This window comes from Leucopleurus acutus (genome assembly GCF_964270905.1).
Source record: "Leucopleurus acutus genome assembly, chromosome: 8".
Classification (NCBI taxonomy): domain Eukaryota; kingdom Metazoa; phylum Chordata; class Mammalia; order Artiodactyla; family Delphinidae; genus Leucopleurus; species Leucopleurus acutus.
This window is the reverse complement of record NC_139151.1, coordinates 8,701,702-8,722,415: the sequence shown is the minus strand read 5'-3', so window position 1 is coordinate 8,722,415 and position 20,714 is coordinate 8,701,702. Positions and strand designations below refer to the sequence as shown.

Below are 20,714 nucleotides of genomic sequence, written 5' to 3'. Positions count from 1 at the left end.
ATAAAAATGGGAGGAGAGAAAGCAGGAAGGCAGGATGCGCAGTTAAGGAAAGAGACAAGTGCTATCAGGAAACTGGTAATCCACGTGATCACGCACATGACCTTGTAGGAAAAGGGGGTCAGAGAGCTAATGTCTGGCGGTTTTCGGTTAGCACTGCCGAGGGGAGGGTATGTCCTAGCCCCCAAATGGGAAGGTTTCAGTTCTGTGGCCGGTGGAAACCTCAGCAGTGAGTTCATCAGTCATTTAAACCGTGTACCTAACCCTTCTTGTTGACCAAGCAATCTTGTGGTTATAAGGGGCTTCCCATTTGGTTCCTAAAGGAAAGGATGCAGATAGAAACAATCTGGTCTGTATGACAGTGACATTAAACTGCCCATTTCAGTTTATATTAATCACCTGTGAATTTTGTAAGAGTGAGCTGGTTCTGAAGAGACCAACTGTCCTTTGGCATGCTAACAATCAAGTTTCTAGAGCTAAAACAAGGAGGACCAACTCTGGGCCATGGTTACATCACTCTGGCGAATTACTCAGGGAGCCCTGTCTCTGTCCAGCCTGGGCCTGGCCTCAAGCAACAACCCTCTGTCTCAACACCTCTTCAATCTGACTACCAATACACAAGAACAAAATAATGTTTGTATATGGTACCTGCATGGAGAAAACTATGGCATTTTAAAAATAAACTGCTTAATGGATAAAAAGAGGAAGATATTCAAAGCAGGCAACTTGGCATGATACTTACTGTATTCCTTTCAAGTTAGAAAGCAATGGAAACAGAATGAATAGAAGTGTTAGTGAATCTCTTTTTTTTTAATACCAGATAACCAAACAACTTCCTACGTTGATTCACGTGAGGTTAAAACTCATCAAAGAATACCACAGACCAAACAGAAAAAGAAAGTTATTAGGGGAAAATCTCTACTGAGGAGAATATCATCAATACCTAAAAGCAATAGTGTGTGACTGTTAGGAGACAGAAGAAAGAATACTCCTCTTGGTGTTCAAATATCTGACTGTGAACAGCAGTTCCACCACTTTCTGGATGGTGCATGACGATGACCTTTCTGGATGACCTTAGGCAAGCTGCATAACCTCCTTGAGAGTCTCAGTGTCCTCATTTGTAAAATAGTTACGCTACCTTCCTCACAGGGAGGTTGTGAAGATTAAATAAATCACTTCTTTATGGTTATCTCTGCTTGGATAACTCCAAACTCATGATTTCCAGACCAGAATCCACCATCTTCACCTAAAGATTCTTATTCCCTATCTTGGTAAACGGTCCAAGTTGCCCAAGCCCAAGGCACCATATTTCTTCCTCTCATTCAGTGTAGATTCAACTCCCTTTATCTCTCACCTGTGTCCCCCTTCTCCACTCACACGGCCACTATCTTTATTTCTAAGCCTCACCTGTTGCCACTCCTCCTGTCCCGTCTCTAAAATCCTTCAGGCTTCTTTATAGCTTCTGGGGAAAGACTAAATTTTTAAGTACATCATATACGGCACCCACCCACCTCCCCACTGTAGCATCACTTCACACAGCAACCAGTCACGCTCAATAAGATCTCTGAATCTCTAAATGAAATAGAACATGTCATTCATCTGTCTCTGCACAAGGAGGGGTCTCTGCCTAGAACTCCTTCTCCTATTTCTTCATCCAGCGGTAACATTCTTATCTTTGAGGCCTAGATCAGGACGCCTCTCATCACCACTGGGCCTCCTTCATAGCAAGTGAGTGATTTAGATATTTCTCTTTTGACCTCACAACAACAAGGGTGGAATCGAAATCACTGTTATGGGTTAATTTGTCTGTCTTCCCTACTATATTGGTATTGGTTTAATTGTCTGTAACATCCACTATCCTGTAAACTTCTCCAAGGGCAAGACTTATTTTATTTCTGCTGCTCCAGCATTTAGTACAATGTGTTAAGTCATAAGGTTTTTGTTCTTCCGATGTCAGTTTTATACCTATGAAGTTGACACTCCTATATCTGCTTAAGGAAGCGGAAAGGTTCCTCAGAAGTAAAAGGACTCAAGAAAAAGCAGCTCATGATATTGAAGATGCAGAGGTGCTCCAGAGGGGTGTTCAAATGTTGTGGCTTGCTTTTGTCTGAAACCAATGCATGGAAGACTATAAAAATAGGGAAGAGAAGCTTGAAAATGCTTAGAGCTCAGCAATAAAATGTTACGCCTTCCCTAGATCACGAAAAGCACATTACGTTGTAACAGTAGAATTCATGTGTGATTAAGTACTAAAAAGAAGTCTTTTGAAAATTCTACTGCTATGGCATCTAAAAACCGTAAGATATAACAATAATGCTGAGTATGCCATGTAGTCCATTCAATTAAAAAAACTAAATCTTACTCTAGGTACCATCATACATTTTGACAAATCATTTTTTTTTTAAAAGTCAGATGTTCAGAGTTCAAATGTAAATTTGGTTTCCTTGCCAAGAGGAGACAGAAAAATTCCTTTTGTGAGTTATAAAAACTTAGTACCATAACATTTTGAGTTTGAGTTTAAATACAAACCATTGTACTGGGTTACCAAGATCTGAATATAGGACATTTAAAAAATGGTTGAAATAGAACTTAAAAGAGCTGTATGGTAGTATATAATCTGAAGAGTAAACAAACACCCTGTGCCACTCCACCCCCAAATAATCTGAAACAGGTCAGTTACATCTGAAAACAAGCAAAATGAATAAATGAAGGGTCTTCTCTTTACCTCCACTGTGCCTGGAAGGATCTGTGAGTATCACTCCAAAGTTGTCTGCAGCCTCTGAAACAACAGGGCGCTTAGGGATGCCGACAGGTGGAGAGGAGACCTGAGTGTTTTTGGATGATGTTGTTTTCTCTAGAAAGATATAATAATAATGTAATATAATATAAGCATCTATGTATAAATAAGAAAAGATACTATGAAACTCACCTGGCATATAGATATAAATATATAAACTTATCGTTACAGTGTCTAAAATTAAAACCTACATTGTAATTACTTAGCTAATATGAGGAAATAACTTAAAAATTACTTTGGCTTTTTGTAGTACCTATAACTAAAATGTGTCTTTCTTCACCAGGCTAGCTTTAATTTACACATAGAGAAAATGACACAAGTGAAAAAGCCAAATGACTAGAGTGAAGGTTTTCAAACTATTCACTCATTTTTCTTTTTACTGTACATATTTCTTAATTCTGACACATAAATTCATTATTTAAGAGCTTCTGTTAAGCTTCTTCACGAGAAAGCTGTCATGTTAGGTTTTAAAATTTCAAGAGGCAAAAAGTGAAATTGGGTGATTGTTTTAAAACTGAAATACATGCTTACTATTCCGTATTTGTAGGTCAGACTTTATAAACAACTAAGGACTAATTACGGAAGTTAACTCAAAATACATTTCAAATAAGAAATACTCATTATTTTTCAGGCCAGACTCACTAATTAGATGAAAGGGTCTTTTTCTTTTTCTTTTTTTTGGTTTTAATTAATTAATTAATTTTTTTTTGGCTCCACTGGGTCTTTGTTGCTGGGCGCGGGCTTTCTCTAGTTGCGGCGAGTGGGGGCTACTCTTTGTTGTGGTGTGTAGTGGCTTCTCTTGTTGTGCAGCACAGGCTCTAGGTGCGCGGGCTTCAGTAGTTGTGGCACACGAGCTCAGCAGTTGTGGCGCACAGGCTTAGTTGCTCCGCAGCATGTGGGATCTTCCCGGACCAGGGCTTGAACCTGTGTCTCCTGCATTGGCAGGTGGATTCTTAACCACTGCACCAGCAGGGAAGTCCGAAAGGATCTTTTTCAAAAGCCAGTAGACAATTTCTTCTCAATCATCAGAACTCCTTTTTAATACTGTGCCACCCTAAGAATACTCCTCTCTCCAGTTCCCATCTCTGCTCACTGAAGTCTTTTTGTTCATTTATGGCCAACCTGCAATGGCATCTTTTCAATCAAGCTACCCTCACAAGCTACCCCACAGAAAGACTACCCTCTGGCATCTTCTCTGTAAGTCTTTCCTAGTCCTTGTCAGATCTGGTTTCGCTCCCTATTCCCTTGCCCTCCTCCAGTCTATCCTTACCCTACAGCCAGTGTGTCCCATTGAAACACACAACAGATTGTGTCACAACTCTGCTCAAATCCCTCCAAAGCTTCTGGCTCACTCAGGTTCAAAGTCAGTGTCCTTGCAGGGTGGACAACGTACTTAGTGCTTTGGCCACTCTGCCAATTCCCTGAGCGTTCTCCCCTCCCCATGTACTTTACTCCCATCACTATGGCCCCTCTGTGTTCCTAGGGCACACCAAGTACACCCACCCCAGGGCCTTTGCACATGCTATCCTCTCTACTGGGATGTTCTTGCCCTAGATACCCACATGGTTTTCACGCACCTCCTTTAAGTTCTGCTCTGCTGTCAACTACTCATTGAGGAGTTCTCTGGCCACCTGCTCAAATTGTGACAACTGCTATCTCATACACTTCCTAGACTATACCCATCCCTTAATTTATTTCTCTTGTTAACACTCACCACCTACTAATGTTCTTATAACGTATCTCTCCCAACTAGAATGGAAGCTCCATGAGGGCAAAGGAGTATTGTCTATTTTGTTTATTGCCTGGCACAGAGAAGCCATTCAGTAAATATTAGCTGAACTGAAATTTTGCCTTGAGTTGGTATTTATGCATATATGTTACCTTTCTTAACAAAGCAGAAGCTCCATTAGGATGGATCTTGTCTTGATCATCTTCATCTTCCCTGCATCACCTACCCTACTGTCTTACCTATAACAAGCCCTCAAAAATATCTGTGAAATACTGGATGGAATAGAAGAATACAACCATCCAAACGTGGCTTCGAAAGTTACTATAAAAGGTTTATTTAGTAGCTCTATAAACAAGAATCTCTACTACCCCAAAAGACACTTATTATTAAAGTGACATCAAGACAGCCAACTCCTTCCACTTAAGGAAGATTATATTCACCTTTGCTGGTTCGGAAGGTGAGCATGGCAGGCTGTCCTTCACCTGCTGCACTCCTTGCCACCATCAAAACTTCGTAGAGACTCGACGGCTCCAGTTCCGTTAAATGGAGCTCATTTTCACTTCCTGGGACTCGAACTGTGTGCCATCTTCCCACCACGCCAACACCACCTTCCAGCTACTCAAGGGAAAATAAGGCATTTTTTTAAAAAAACGAGATACAGGGCAGAAGAATCTTCCATTCCAACTGGATAAAAACTAGAAATCATTCAATTCCAGATGAATTTTGGGAAGTAATACACTATCAAAAGTGAAAGAGATGTAACACCTCTCCACATTAAGAAATAGAAGGAGCCCTATAGCAAGAACTTAGGGATTCTCACTGTGAAAAGATTCCTGCTCCATTAGCTGCCACTAACTTACGGCCTCAAGCAAGTTGTTTGATCACCCAGTTTGTTTCCTTTTCTTATAATGGAAACAATGCTCCTTTCTTACTGGGCTAATGGGAGAATTAAATAAGTATACAATAACATGTATTAATGATAGTATATATTATGCATGATATATGATAAATCAAAATATATATTATGTATGTCTATATGTGTATAAATTATATAATTATTCATTATATATTTCCAACAGTCTTGCTTCATCTCTTGACACTGTTCAATGTGAGCTCGAGGAAACAGAAAGAGATCCAATCCGTTGGGTCTTGATTAATGGAACCAAGAGGCAACATTACATGGGAAGTTTCACGTGGATAAGAATACAAGTGAAACTATCCGCATCTAGAACCATCAGGTTACAAACGGTGAATAAACTCTCAAATATCACCATGTTAATTTTTCCAGATATTAAAAATATTACTATAAGGGGAGGGATGGAGTGGGAGGCTGGGGTTAGCAGATGTAAGCTTTTATATACAGGATGGATAAACAACAAGGTCCTACTGCATAGCACAGGGAACTATATCCAATATCCTGTGATAAGCCGTAATGGAAAAGAATATGAAAAAAAGGATGTATCTATAGGTATAACTGAATCACTTTGCTGTACAGCAGTAATTAACACAACATTGTAAATCAACTATACTTCAATAAAAAAATACCTAAAGAAAAAATATTACTGTTAAATGATGGATACCAAAATGTCTTGAACATAGAAAATTATTTTAAATGTGAGTGCATCTCCTCCCATTTCATTTACAGTCTCATTAAACAAAGAGGGGAGATTGTTTTTCGTTTTGCTTTAATAGAAGACTGTGGATGAAAAACATCATCTGAAAAATCAACTGAGACAATCAAGGTTCATCATAATAAATGACCAAACAATGTAAGGTTATAATACAATTAAGAAGAGAACTTGAAATGAAAACATTTGTCAGAGATTATAAGGGACAACTTTGTTCAAACAGTTGTTTCTAATAAGAAACTGCTTTTTTACTAAATAAACTGCATTCTGCCATCTCAGAGAGGGAAGGACTTTTTAAAAATTGGTTTATAGAACTTTATACCCAAGGGGTTAAAATATTTGATTAAAAATGTCTAGAAGCTACTGGGTTTTTAGAATCCCAATTTGAGGGGAAATTATTTGTACTTCATTCTTACTGCTTTTATAAGACTGGTAAATCCAGCATGATTGCTGGCATTTCTCTCCCAAACTCATCATTCTGGGACACTCCTGTTTCCTGCCACTCCACAAATGTGAAAGATAATAAGCATGTGTTATACACAGGATGTGAAGGTGTGGGAAGGGAAAGATGATAAATGAGAAGACATTACCTTTCGATACTTCACAAAATAGGCATTGATGGGCAGCCCGCCATCCTTCCCCGCCCTCCAGACCAGGTTGTACGTATCTGGTGTGTGCGTCTGTGGGGGGCTCAGAATGATGGGGGCATCGGGGACAGAGGTACCACTAGCATTTTTCTCTGATGATGATTCTGTAGCACTGGAATGTTCCTTCAATGGAAATGAGCTCAATAGTCCAGTTTCTGAACCATCACTTTTATCATTCTGAGTGGGATCAGAAGGTGTGACTAGTTCTGCTTTTGTATTTGTTTCAAAAGGAACTGCAGAGAAAGGGAGAAAGAAAAAGAGGAGGTAGAAGAAATCCATTATTTCAGGGTCTCTCATACAGTGATCTAACACACTGTCAGCACGGTTTGAGCCCTAGAAGTTAAAGTAGGTAACATTTCAATTTATGATTCATGGAAACATCTAATCTCCAGTAGCCATCTCTTATTCATGAAGGAGCAAATTAATTGTCTGAAAAATCAGTTCTATGATGCAGGAGTTTAGTAGCTGAAAGGACGCCATTCTTCCTTGCTCGACACCAGCATTCCCTCTTACAACAGCAATTTGCTAGTGTAACCTCAGAAGATTTTAAGTTGGAGAACAACTTTAACTCTAGTTGGTAAACGAAACACAATGAGTAATGCATTCCCTTGGGAAAAAAGTAAAATAAATAGTAAAGAAAATGTCAAGAGTCAGGCTATTACCTACTGGGTAGCTAGTCTCCAAAGATATCTCAATATTCACACCCTTGAGCAGTCCCCTCCCACGCTGAATCCCAGCTGCCCTGTGACTCGTTTTAACCGACGCCAGGCCCAAGAGAGGCTGCCCTCTTCCAGGCTTAAGCTTTAAGAAGGCCTGGCACCCCTACTATAGTGCTGCCACATACAGATAGATGCCCAAGCTAGCCGTGGAGAGGGGTGATGGGGGGGGAGGGAGAGGGGGAGAGGGGGAGAGAGGGAGAGAGGGAGAGGGAGGGGACGTGGGTGAGCACGTATGGTGAGGAGAGAGCAATTTATGAAAACAAACTTCCAGCACAATAAAACCCGAGGGTTGACAGCCTAGTTCCTCTAAAGCACTATTAATACTGGCAATGAAAAGTCTCCTACTTTTGTGGAGGAAGGGAGCTGAGGAAACAACGGCAGAGTTTCTTTTCCACAATGAAGTCGGATTCCTGGTGAAAGGTGGGAGTGTATTAGGAGAGCTACTGCAGTTTCACAGAGAACCGACCAAAAAACAGGACTAACAGTGGCAGGTCGGTTCTCTGGTTCTCTGTTTGTTTAAAAGAGAGAAAAGGTGTCCCAGAAGCGTCCTCCGTCAAAGAAAACAAGAAGCTAGTGGGAAAATAATAGAGAAGAAAACTAATTAAGGTCACTGACACAGCTTCCAAATACTGCTCCTGGAACAGTCGTGTTTATCTAGTGAGTCAGAATGTGGGCTGGATGTGAAGGGTGTGGTGGAGAGCCTGTTAATGAAGAGATGGACTCTAGCAAGTAGAGGCAATTAGCTGTGGCTTAGGGCAGTGGACAAGGACCTTTTTACCATTAGTGTTTCATGGATCCTCTGGGCAGGTCACCACCGGGAAGTGGTATTTGGCTGTAGGAGAGTTTGACTACCACACGCCTCAGTTTATACAGAGGCGTGAGAAAAAATGTTATGCTACAGCCTGTGTCTACTGCAGAAGTATCAAAATTCCACTTGTGTTCAGGCTGCAATGAGACTTTTCCATAACTTTTATCAAAAAGGGGATTCAATTAATTTTCTTCTACTATTCCGGATAACAGAATTTGAGCACTCACAGATACTAGATACAATTCATAAGGCCTTCACAGTACTTTCCAAAGGTTCTTCACATACATGATCTCAAGTTATCTTCAAAATAACTCTGTGAAATGGTCAGGAGAGACATCTAGCATTTTTTAAGGTAGAATGTTTTTTGAACTGGAAAACAGATTGATAAAACTCTGGCTTTCTAAGTACTATAACTATGGTAATGTCTATGAATTAATGACTCTGAGTTGAAACCAGTTCAACAGGGAACGGAAGCAGATCTGCCAAAGTTGTTCCCACTGTGACCACTCAAACCAGCAACCCCACCCTAAACTATTTAGGACCCCAGGCCAACTCCCATTATAGTTTTGAAAAGTTACAACTCACTCTACAAATATTTGTACATCCAGGACCTCAAAAACCCAAGGTCTCTGGAAAGAAAAAAAGGTGGGGGAGAGAGTCATCTTGCTTACCCCCCACTTCATAACAAATAAAGTAAAGGCTGCCAGCATGCTAGAATTTAATAATAAGCTCAGATTCCCATGGGAAGAAGTGGGTTGTTATGTGCTGTTCTGAGCTTTAATAGACTCAGCTAGACTTCAGTAATTACTATAGAGCACGTAAAAGAAGCAACGAAGGACCACTCAGGTAGGATGTAGCTCATGGGGTTACTATACATAAAAAATGGTATTTATCAAGACATAAAATCCTGGGAGTAGGGGGATCTTAAAGATCTAGAAAGATCGAATCTAAACAAGTTATGTATCTTCTAAGGTCTTCAGATTTCTCATATTTAAAGTGAGGGCCTTCCCTGGTGGCGCAGTGTTTGAGAATCTGTCTGCCAATGCAGGGGACATGGGTTCGAGCCCTGGGAAGGGGAAGATCCCACATGCCACGGAGCAACTAAGCCCGTGAGCCACAACTACTGAGCCTGCGCGTCTGGAGCCTGTGCCCCGCAACAAGAGAGGCTGCGACAGTGAAAGGCCGCGCACCGCAATGAAGAGTGGTCCCCGCTTGCCGCAACTAGAGAAAGCCCTCGCACGGAAACGAAGACCCAACACAGCCAAATAAATAAATAATAAATAAATAAAATTTGAAAAATAAATAAATAAAGTGAGGCAGTTAGACAACTAGATACTTACCTAGTTCCATCAGCTATGACTGTGATGTCTATGGCTCCCTTTACCCTTTATTTACATAAAATAATCAATTCAGGGGGGTCCAGTGGTTAAGAATCTGCCCTCCAATGCAGGGGACGCCGCAGGTTCGATCCCTGTTTGGGGAACTAAGATCCCACGTGGCGCGGGGCACCTGAGCCTGCGCGCCACACCTGCTGAGCCCACGCATTCTGGAGCCTGCATACCACAAATAGAGAGCAGCCTACATGCGGCAAAGAAGAGCCCGCATGCCACAACGAAAGATCCCGCAGGCCGCAACTAAGACCCGACACAGCCAAATAAATAAATAAATTTTAAAAAATAAAAAATTTAAAAGAAAATCATTTCAGCCAAGTGATACCCAAGCAGTGCCTGCATGACAGCTGTCTTACGGCTATAACAACATTGAGCAGAGCCACTCCTATGTTTGCTTAGCAGAACAGATATATAAACACACACACATACACATACATATACACATCCATATGCATGTATAAATTTATGCAACACTTAACTACCTTCTTTATTTAAGGATTATTAAGGTCTACTAGTATCAGTAACTATTTCTTCTTCCCTAAACACTACCAGAAGGGATAATTATAATTTAATAATAATTAGATAGTAATAATTGTAACTTAATACGTAGTATTTATTGAAGGCATTCTACTTCCAGACATCATTCTAAGCACTTTACAGGTACAGACTCCTTGAATCCTCACACCAGCCCTATGAGTGGGGCACCCTCACCAATGCCCCCTGATATAAGATTTGGATGTGGATTAAGTCAAATTTGAATTAATTTGAATAATACTGATATTCTATATACCAGTACTCCAAATTAAGTCATTTTCACCCAAAATCAGTAAAATATAAAGAATATTAGGGCTTCCCTGGTGGCACAGTGGTTGAGAGTCCGCCTGCTGATGCAGGGGACACGGGTTCTTGCCCCGGTCCGGGAAGATCCCACATGCCGTGGAGCGGCTGGGCCCGTGAGCCATGGCCGCTGGGCCTGCGCATCCGGAGCCTGTGCTCTGCAATGGGAGAGGCCACAACAGTGAGAGGCCCGCGTACCACAAAAAAAAAAAAAAAAAAAAAATATTATATTATACACCCTATTATAACAATAACTTTGAATATGGTTGAGGCAAATATACAGATGGGTGTTGTTTGACAGTACACAGGACTCAACATTCCCAATAAAAGCCAACTCTTTAGACTGAATACTATCCTTACTAAGGGCCCACCTGAAAATATTTGCAACAATATTTGCAGCTTAGAAAACCAAAAGTATTAATGCCCCAAAGAGGTCATACCTTGGGCTTGCTCCCAAATGAAAGTGTCCTATAGAACAACTACAAGCTTAACAAACCCACCAGAAGTGGAGACCAAAGTTCATCTGGTTCGCATAAGGCCAAATACCAAAAAATGCAATTCTACATTTCACTATTGTTGGTAAATACATATATATTTAGAGGTTGCTAGACTCATTGAAATCTACTTCCAATCGCTTTATCCCCTACTGTCAAAGGAAACCGTTCACCTGGGAAAAGATACTAATGACAACTCACCAACAGCGAGGACGGCTTCCGACCGTGTGGTGCCGTGTGCGTTTGCAGCTTCGCAGGTATACTTCCCAGCGTGTTCCCGAGTAACAGCCTGAATATACAGAGAGCTTGAGCCAGCCTGGGACATGATGAAGTACACAGGCTCCAGGTCAGAACCCCCAGGTCTTGATAAGTGTGGTTTTCGGGATTTAGATCTAAGAACTTGAGACAAATGGCTGGTTATCAGTCCATGCCTGTCGTACCAACGAATGGCTGGAACCGGCACCCCGGTGGCATTGCACGAGAAAGTCACGGAGCCTCCAGAGGCCACCTCTGCACTTGCTGGTGCCGTAATTATAACAGGCTTGAGTCCACTGTCTGTTAAAAAAAAGTAATTCACATAAATTAAGAACATTATAGTATCTACAATGCAAAATAATTTCATCCTATTACGTAAATGTTGTGTCGTGCGCAAGTAGCTGTCTTAGAAACATCTTTTATGTATGTGTTTCTAAACAGTGTTTTACATGCAGAACAGTGTGGTGAACATGTGCATTCACTGAAGTAACAGTGCTTGCAATGTCGTTAGCAAGTAGTAATGATCATAGTCACGATTAGAACAAAGATATCTCCTTCCTTGTTAGTTTGCTTCTCAACTTTCACCAAGTAAAGCAGTCAATCAAAAGTAGAATTTTTCATCGTGTGGGCTCCTAGACATTCCCCACATAGGTTGCCTGTCCTTCAGAAAGAAAGGAATGTATATAAAGGAATCCACAGAGAGTTTTCCAGTTTGCATCCTCAGCGCATCTGACCACTGTAAATCCAGAACACGTGAGGCCAAAACCTCAGACTTTAACATGAAAAAGGTGTAAAGAAGTATAAAACTAAATAATAGTCCTTCAAAAAGACAGTCAATTCCAGGGCGCAAAAATCTGATCCCAAAAATCCTGGGAGAAAAACCTGTTCTGAATTACGGTTGACAAACATATTTCTGACCAAATACACGAACAAATTTTTGTTTCTAAACAAGTGGCACCGACTCTCTCCTTCTGGCCTCAGGTATTTTTTTGGGGGGGGCGGTATTTTTAAGTGATCTCACAATGGAATATCGATTACAAATGACATTTTCTCCAGCACCTTTCTCCTTTTCCAGTCCTACTTCCTGTGTTTGACGAAGTCTATCAACAATGATCAGATTTCTGAATTTTTACTAATCTAAGAAGTGTAAAATGCTTTCATGGGTCGTAACCTGCATTTCCCTCAGTACTAATGAGGTTGACTATCTTTTCACGTATTTATCTGCCACTCATTTTTCCTCCTCTGTCAAGTGCATTTTGTCCATTTTTCTATCGGATCCTTTATCCTTTTTGTAATGGTTCTGAATTCTTTGTAAGTACTAGGTACTGCTCTTTTGCTAGTTACAGATGTTACTAGTATCTTCTCTCAGTTTATTGCTTTGCTTTTCATTTTTAATGGTATCTTTAAAAAATAAGGATGCTTTAATTTTAATGTAGTCATACCAATCTTTTCTTAAAAATTAGCCTAAAATGTCTTGTTGAAAAGTTTTACCCAGATCATATAGATATTCTTCTGTATTTTCTTCAAAAACTTTGCCATTTTGCCTTTCATATATAGGTCTTTAATCCACTGGAAATGTGTCTTTGTGTACAATGTGAGTTAGAGATTTAATTTCTTCTCCATTTTGATAACCAATTATCCTACATCAACTCTTGAAATGGATATCCTCCCCTTGGTGATCTGCAATGCCACCTAAGTCAAATCCTTAGTGCAAATCCTTGTTGGTGGTCTCTGTCTTGTTCCAAGAGTCTATTTGTCTGTTCCTGCACCAATAATACAACACTGTCTTAATTACTATAGATTTTTGTGTATATTCTAATATCTGGTAAAGCAAGGTCCCCACTTTCTTGTTCTTCTTCTTTTAGAGTGTCTTTTAAATTACTTTTTCTGTCTGTTGCTAATTGTAATGGTTAATTTTCTGTGTCAACTTGACTGGGCTAAGGGATGCCCAGATAACTAGCTGTGTTTGTGAGCGTGTTTCCAGAAGAAATTAGCATCTGAATTGGTAAACCGAGTATAGCAGATGGCCCTCTCAATGTGGGTGGGCACCATGCAATCCGTTGAGGGCCTCAGTAGAACAAAAATGCAGAGGAAGCGCGAATTCTCTCTCTTAGCTGAGCCATCTTTCTTCTGCCCTAGGACACTGGACATCAGTGCTCCTAGACCTCTGGCTTTTGGACTTAGGTTGAGACTTATACCATCACTCCTCCTCCCACAGCTCAATTGCATCATTGGCTTCCCTCCTTCTCCAGTATGTAGATGGCAGACTTGTCCTCCATAACTGTGTGAGCCCGTTTCTATAATAAATCTCCTCCTATGTGTATATTATAGATCCTCTTGTGTTTTGTTTCTCTAGAGAAACCTGGCTAATACACTCGTACATAGAAAGGCAACATTCTTGTTTATTGGTCTTTATCCAGCCACCTTGCTAAAAGCTTTTATTATTTCTAACAATTTGCCAACAAACTATTGAGGATTCTCTATATTGACAACCATAGCAGCTGTGAATGAATAACGACTGAGTTTTCTTTCTCTCTTACTCTTACATCTTTCATTTCTTTTCCTTGTCATTCTGTACTGATGCGAATCTCCACTATGATGCAACTAAAAGAGATTTTAAAGGGAATGCTTAAACATTTCACCATTAAAAGTAATGCTTCCTGTGAGTTTTTGTTAGATACTCTATCAAGTTAAGAAAGTTCCTTCTATTTCTGTTTTCCTAAAAGTGTCTATCATAGATACTGAATTATGTCAGATGTTCTTTTGCTTCTATGGAGATAATCATATTGTTTTTCTCCTTTATTCATTAAATAGGATAAATAATACTTTAAATTTTCTGATTGATTACTGGAATAACTCCTTAGTTAAACTTTATCTTTACTGATCCTATTTTATCTTCATTTTCTATTTAATTGATTTCTGCCCATATCTTTATTATCTCCTTTCTTCTGTTTTCTTTAAATCTATTCTCTTATTTTACGTATTTCACTAATTTTCAGTTTTACTAGCTTTCTTTTATAAGCATTTAAGGCTATAAATTCTATGTTCCTTTTTCCTATATCCCACACAATTTGACACTCATTATCATTGAAAGAATTTTAAATTTCCATTATGATTTTTGACCCAGCTATTGAGAAATATAATTCTAAGTTTCCAAATACATGCCATTTAAAAATTATTTTTTGTTATTAACATCTAAATTAATTGCACCAAGTTCAGAGAATTGGTCTCTATCATCCTGATTCTTTGAAATTTGAAATATTTATAACTCTCAGACAAAAGATTAATTTCCCTAATATACAAAGAACTCCTATAAATAAGAAAAAAGACCAACAACCTAATTTAAAATGGGCAAAAGACAATGAACAGGCAATACACAGGAAAGCAAATTCAAATGGCTCATAAACACATGATGAGATGCCCAACTTCATTCATAATAATAAAAAATATATAGATCAAAAGGTACTTTTTTTTTTTTTTTTTTGCAGTACACGGGCCTCTCACTGCTGTGGCCTCTCCCGTTGCGGAGCACAGGCTCAGTGGCTATGGCTCACGGGCCCAGCCGCTCCGCGGCATGTGGGATCTTCCCAGACTGGGGCACAAACCCGTGTCCCCTGCATTGGCGGGCGGACTCTCAACCACTGCACCACCAGGGAAACCCAAAAGGTACTTTTTTAAAAACCTATCAGATTGGTAAAGACTAAACAGAAATTTTGACACCACCACACCCTCGTGAGGATATGTGGAAACATTGCTAGTGGGAGTGTAAACTAGTAACTATTTTGGAGAGCAGTGATATCTATCAAAATTACCAAGACATACATGCTTTTATTCAGCAAGTTCATTTCTAGGAATTTATGTTAGAGATATTCACACATGTGCAAAATAATCTATGTAGAAGGACATCCATTGTAGACTTCTTGTAATAGTGAAGGATTAGAAACAGCCATCAATGAGGTACTAGTCAAATCATCACAACTATACAACGGAAGACTAAGTAGCCATTTTTAAAAAGAAATGAAAATACTCTTTAATGTACCATATGAGAAGATGTCCAAGATATGTGTGAAGTGAAAAGTTCAAGGTAATTTTTAAGGTAAAATTCAAGGAAAAATTTTTAAGGAAAACTTCAAGGTAATTTATATGAATGCTACCACCATTTACGTTCAAAAAAAAAAAACAGACATTGTTATTAAATGCACACAAGCTCACATGTTATATGTAATTGATTATATACATGCATACAAGGATATCCAAGAAAATGATAAAACTAGTTAGTTCTAAAGAGAAATCTGGCTGGCTGGGGAACATGAGTGAGACTTTTACCATGTGCTTTTCAAAATTATGCCTTTTCAAAACTATGCAGTATCTGTTGAAAAAATATTATAAAAAAAATTTTTAAATGAGCGTGATTAAATAAGGTTGCTTCTTCATGGAAATGCCTACCTGCAACTAGAAAGGAACATGGAAAATGAACACTGCTCTGTTATGGTGATAGGATTATTTCCTTTTTTGTAAAAATGATTTAATTTTTAACCAGAACAAAACCCCATCTGTAAAGTAAAATCTCCTATGATTACATGACCTAAAAGCCTACCGTTTTCAATTTCCAGTCTCCCAGTAGACTGCGTAAATCCAATCCCATTATCTGCTACACACTGATACAGCCCAGAATCTTCCATGGTAACACCCCTGATTTTCAATCCATTTCCCACAGTTAGATGTCGTGGGGAACGACGAATGGGCCGTGCGTTGTGAAACCAGGTACGGTTGGGGGTTGGGTTCCCATGAACTTCACACGTGAATTGCACCGTGGCACCCAGAGACACTGTCTGATCCTGCAGTCCTTTAGAAATGGAAGCATGTTCTAAAAATAAAACAAATAAGAACCAATGAGAACCTACTGTATAGCACAGGGAACTCTACTCAATACTCTATAATGACCTATATGGGAATAGAATCTAAAAAAGAATGGATATATGTATATGTATAACTGATTCACTTTGCTGTACACCAGAAGCTAACACAACATTGTAAATCAATTATACTCCAGTAAAAAAATTAATAAAAAATAAAATAAACATAAATTAAAGTCTAGCCCTCAAGATGTACTTTTTAAATTATCACATGAGTCATACAAACTCTCCTCAATAACTAGTTGAAACCGAATTGTATTATTTCCTCACATTCTCCCATCCACCATGGTCATCAAGAAAAAATTAGAAATGTATTTACTTTCCTCCAATAGGATAAACCATATGTTACTAAAACATTATAGCCTCTTTTTATAGATCTCTCCTCCCACTTAACCACCCTCCGCCAACCCAACAAATGCACACACACATACATACATGCAGAGTTTCTAATCTTTGGCTTCTCTGAGCGTTTGTTCCAGGTGATCTGTTTGAAGTAAAGTAATCATTTCCCTGGATTTCACACTACGCAAAAGCCAAAACAGAAGAATGCTTTTTGGAAGTTAAATTCTTTTTATGCTCAATTCTGCTTTGAGGTTACATGTATTCTGGGCAAAAATTTTCCTTTAGTATCCATCAAGTCACTTTTTTTTTTTTTTAACATCTTTATTGGGGTATAATTGCTTTACAATGGTGTGTTAGTTTCTGCTTTAAAACAAAGTGAATCAGTTATACATATACATATGTTCCCATATCTCTTCCCTCTTGCATCTCCCTCCCTCCCACCCTCCCTATCCCACCCCTCCAGGCGGTCACAAAGCACCGAGCCGATATCCCTGTGCCATGCGGCTGCTTCCCACTAGCTATCTACCTTATGTTTGTTAGTGTATATATGTCCATGACTCTCTCTCGCCCTGTCACAGCTCACCCTTCCCCCTCCCCATGTCCTCAAGTCCGTTCTCCAGTAGGTCTGTGTCTTTACTCCTGTCTTACCCCTAGGTTCTTCATAACATTTTTTTTTCTTAAATTCCATATATATGTGTTAGCATACGGTATTTGTCTTTTTCTTTCTGCATCAAGTCACTTATTACCTGGACAGAGTACATCATGTATCCGCATTTGTAACATATGCCCAAATTAAACGACTATGCATATTAATCTAGTCCTAATTAGCATTAAATTTTAAAGCCCACTTGCCATACACTTGTATTAATTCCAGCGTAACCTATGTCAGGCCACTGTTGCACATAAACAGGTGTAGAAGCTTTACAAAAACTATATTTACTATGAAAACTTTTTTTTCCCAGTTTTCATGAAAATCTGTTTTGATAAAGGAAAACATTTTTGCTGCTACACATGACAGTGAGATAGGTAGCTGGAAGAAAGGAATAGCTTTGAGATAAATAGTATATATAGAAATATGGGTGAAAATAACAAAAAATTTTATGAGCCAGCTATAGTGAAAGCATTCCAAAAGGGAAAATAAAATGAAATGATTTCTTTTTGAGATGACATTTTCTAGTCAGTACTCTGTCTTAGTTACGATTACTGGACACTACACACTGATACAGCCCAGAATCTTGCATCCTGTTGAATTCCAGTCTCTTTCCTCCACGTCATCGAGAAGGAAGAACCAGCTCTGTAAATAAGTCCCCTACACATGAACCAGTTCCATTCCGAGAGTGCGTTCGTAAGTTCAATTTCCTCATAAGTCCAACACAGTTAGCTTAGGAACCCTACTAACAATCGGCTATATAGTATAGAACCAGCTACGCCACCGCTGCTTTTGCACTTGCTTCAGGACATCCTGGGCTTGAAATAAAGATACTGTACTACTGTACTCTATATAGTACTGTACAGTACACAAAAGCACAGCCACTTGTAGAGGATGCACACACGTGACAATGTACACCAGACACGTGAACTAACTTACGTGATTAGACATGCGAACGCACGTTTGCATCTTTGAAAGTTTGCAACTTGAAGGCTCGTATGTAGGGGACTTACTGTATTGTGTAACCAGGTTGGGGGTGAGGTTCCCAAGAACATCCCAGGTGAAACGCTCTGTGCCACCCAGAAACACTGCCCAACTCAGCAGTTCTTTAGAGAAATGAAGCTCATTTTGGTACTGGGGTAGCTATTTCTAGGTAGTCTCTATTCCATTTATGGTTCACAAATAGATCTTCCACTCAAACATCAGTTAGACCAGAAAAATAGCCTGACTTGAAAAAACACTTAACAAGTAACATCTTACCAAGTACATTCACCACGTAAGTCACGTGTTTGGTGTCTCCAGACTTGTTTCCCACCACACAGGAGTAGTTGCCAGAGTCCGCCGGATCAATGCTGTCCGTGGCAAGATGCGAATACAACCTTCTCCACTTGCTTCCCGGCACAGCGTCCTGACCGTCCTTCCGCCAGTGCACATGAGAAGCTGGGATCCCACTTACCACACACTCCAGGGTCACAGGGCTACGAGAGAGAACAGCTAATGCTTGTGAAAGGGCGGGGTGAAGAATGTGAAAGTCATCTGAAGAAGGGCCTGGAGAAAGAAGGGAAAATAAAAAATCATTATTCTTATGTATTCACTTCCACTCTCTTCCTTAGCAAAGCTGTGAGCCTCCCCATCTTCCCATTTATTCTTCTTTACACTATGAGGTCCTGTTTGGTAACTAAATCATTTTCAGTTGAGAATTAAATTTAAAAGACTTCATGATCCTTTAGAGCTACTCCTGAATTAGCAGTTTGGAAATGTTGAATTTCTCAACAAGTATGTGGACTGTTACTTAACTATGCTTTGACTATTGGTGATATTACAACTTATCGTATCTCAAAGAGAACAGATAAATATTTTTTTGTAATTCACAGTTAGCCACCAATTTGATTACCACTGATACAAAGTGATATTTGCTCACTAATTTCTTTTTATTTGAGCAAAGGGCAAAGTTCTCCACATGAATTCTATCCTGTCATCTTGACCAAAATTCTCTTCTAAGAAGTCATTATATTTTTAAAACATATACAGTACTATGCTATAATGCACTTATGCATGTAAAGACTTTCTCATGATAAACAAACAGGATCTGAAAGAAAAAGGAACTCCCACTTCCCAACTTTTTATGAGAAATGCTTCTGAGGACTCTTCCCAGTGACCACGATTCCCCCAAATACTTACGACTCACAAGGAGCTTTTGGCCAATGGGTTCAACTTTTAATTCATGTGTGACAGGATTAAAAGCTGCACATTTATATGATCCCTTGTCCTCTAAGGATACATTCAAAATCTGAAGATTCCCTGATGGAAGGATTAAGTAATTCTCTGAGGAAGGAAGGGAATGCAGTTAGGCCTCTCTCTTTATGAAGGACACAAGTTAAGACCAACAAAGTTTGATAGTTATGCTTTAAATGTAGACGTGACATGAGCAGCAAATAAGCAATCGGGGAAAATCCATTAAATGAAGGAAAAGGAAAGTCAAAGCAGAACAAAAAAAGTCAACAGCACTACAGTAACAGAATCAAACCCATCAGAGCCCCAAGGCAACAGATCACTCCCTGAGAACACCACAGCACAAAAAACATATTTAGACAAAGATACAACGACCGCAGCTGCCACTTTGGGCAAACCCCTGCCTGCAGCACTGACCACCCAGTAGTCATTCACGTCTTCATTCATTTCTTCTCAACAATATGTACTGAGACCCTATTTTCTGCCAACAATGGCCTGTGCACAAGTGATACAACAATGAAGCGAGCAGATAAAGCAAGCCCTGCGCTCATGCTGCCAGTGCTCCGATGCAGGAACAAGGCGGCAGAGAAAGGGACAAATGACAAACAAGTAGACAGTCATACGTATGACACAGGGCTACGGAAAATGAAGCTGAATAAAGTGGACAGAGCGACACAGCACATCATTTCAGATAGTGCCATGAGGGCGATCTTCTCAAAGGAAGTGATATCTCAGTAGATTCCTGAATGCGTTGAAGGAGTGAGCCTTGGGGGTGTGGGGTTGTAATCATTTCTGTACTGTCTTCTATACTATGTTCTATTTCATACTGTAACCATGTGTCTAAACTACTCCACTTGACTCCCAACAGTAGACACAATATATCTTATGTGTTTCTGTGTCTACAGCCCCTAGCACACAGAGCTTAACGGTAGTTGGTTAATCCCATTTGTTCTCTGGGTGCCACTGGCTTGTCGTAAGAGGTCTCACCTGTGGAATGTTTCAGCCACTTTCCCCGGATTTTATAGCGCACCTCAGCTTTGGGGTTACTATCTGGTACCTTGCAGCCAATGAAACCAGTACTTTTTTCTTCTGCTGTAATAACATGCTTTGTTGATGAACCAAAATCACCAAGAACTAAAAGAAATAAGTAAATAAGTAGATAGATCAATCAATAAATGTAAATTTGAACTCTCTTTCCCAAAGGAAATTGTAAAGCTAGAAACAACATCTGCACCATGGCCATTTGTGGCAGCTAATCCCAGTTCCCAAAGTA

General features: G+C 39.6%; 1 protein-coding gene across 1 annotated transcript in view; it reads right to left on the bottom strand.

Moving 5' to 3' along the window:
- CDON (cell adhesion associated, oncogene regulated) overlaps positions 1 to 20,714 on the bottom strand; it is a gene marked incomplete at its 3' end in the record, with an annotated part of 56,960 nt that overhangs the window by 32,960 nt on the left and 3,286 nt on the right. Inside the window, exons 3-10 of the mRNA XM_082845682.1 lie at positions 20,429 to 20,575; positions 19,391 to 19,534; positions 18,470 to 18,757; positions 15,900 to 16,169; positions 11,249 to 11,602; positions 6,742 to 7,031; positions 4,964 to 5,138; positions 2,723 to 2,851 (exon numbers count right to left, since the gene is read on the bottom strand). Of these exons, the coding sequence (XP_082701808.1) occupies positions 2,723 to 2,851; positions 4,964 to 5,138; positions 6,742 to 7,031; positions 11,249 to 11,602; positions 15,900 to 16,169; positions 18,470 to 18,757; positions 19,391 to 19,534; positions 20,429 to 20,575 (1,797 nt within the window). The remainder of the gene's footprint in view (positions 1 to 2,722; positions 2,852 to 4,963; positions 5,139 to 6,741; positions 7,032 to 11,248; positions 11,603 to 15,899; positions 16,170 to 18,469; positions 18,758 to 19,390; positions 19,535 to 20,428; positions 20,576 to 20,714) is intronic.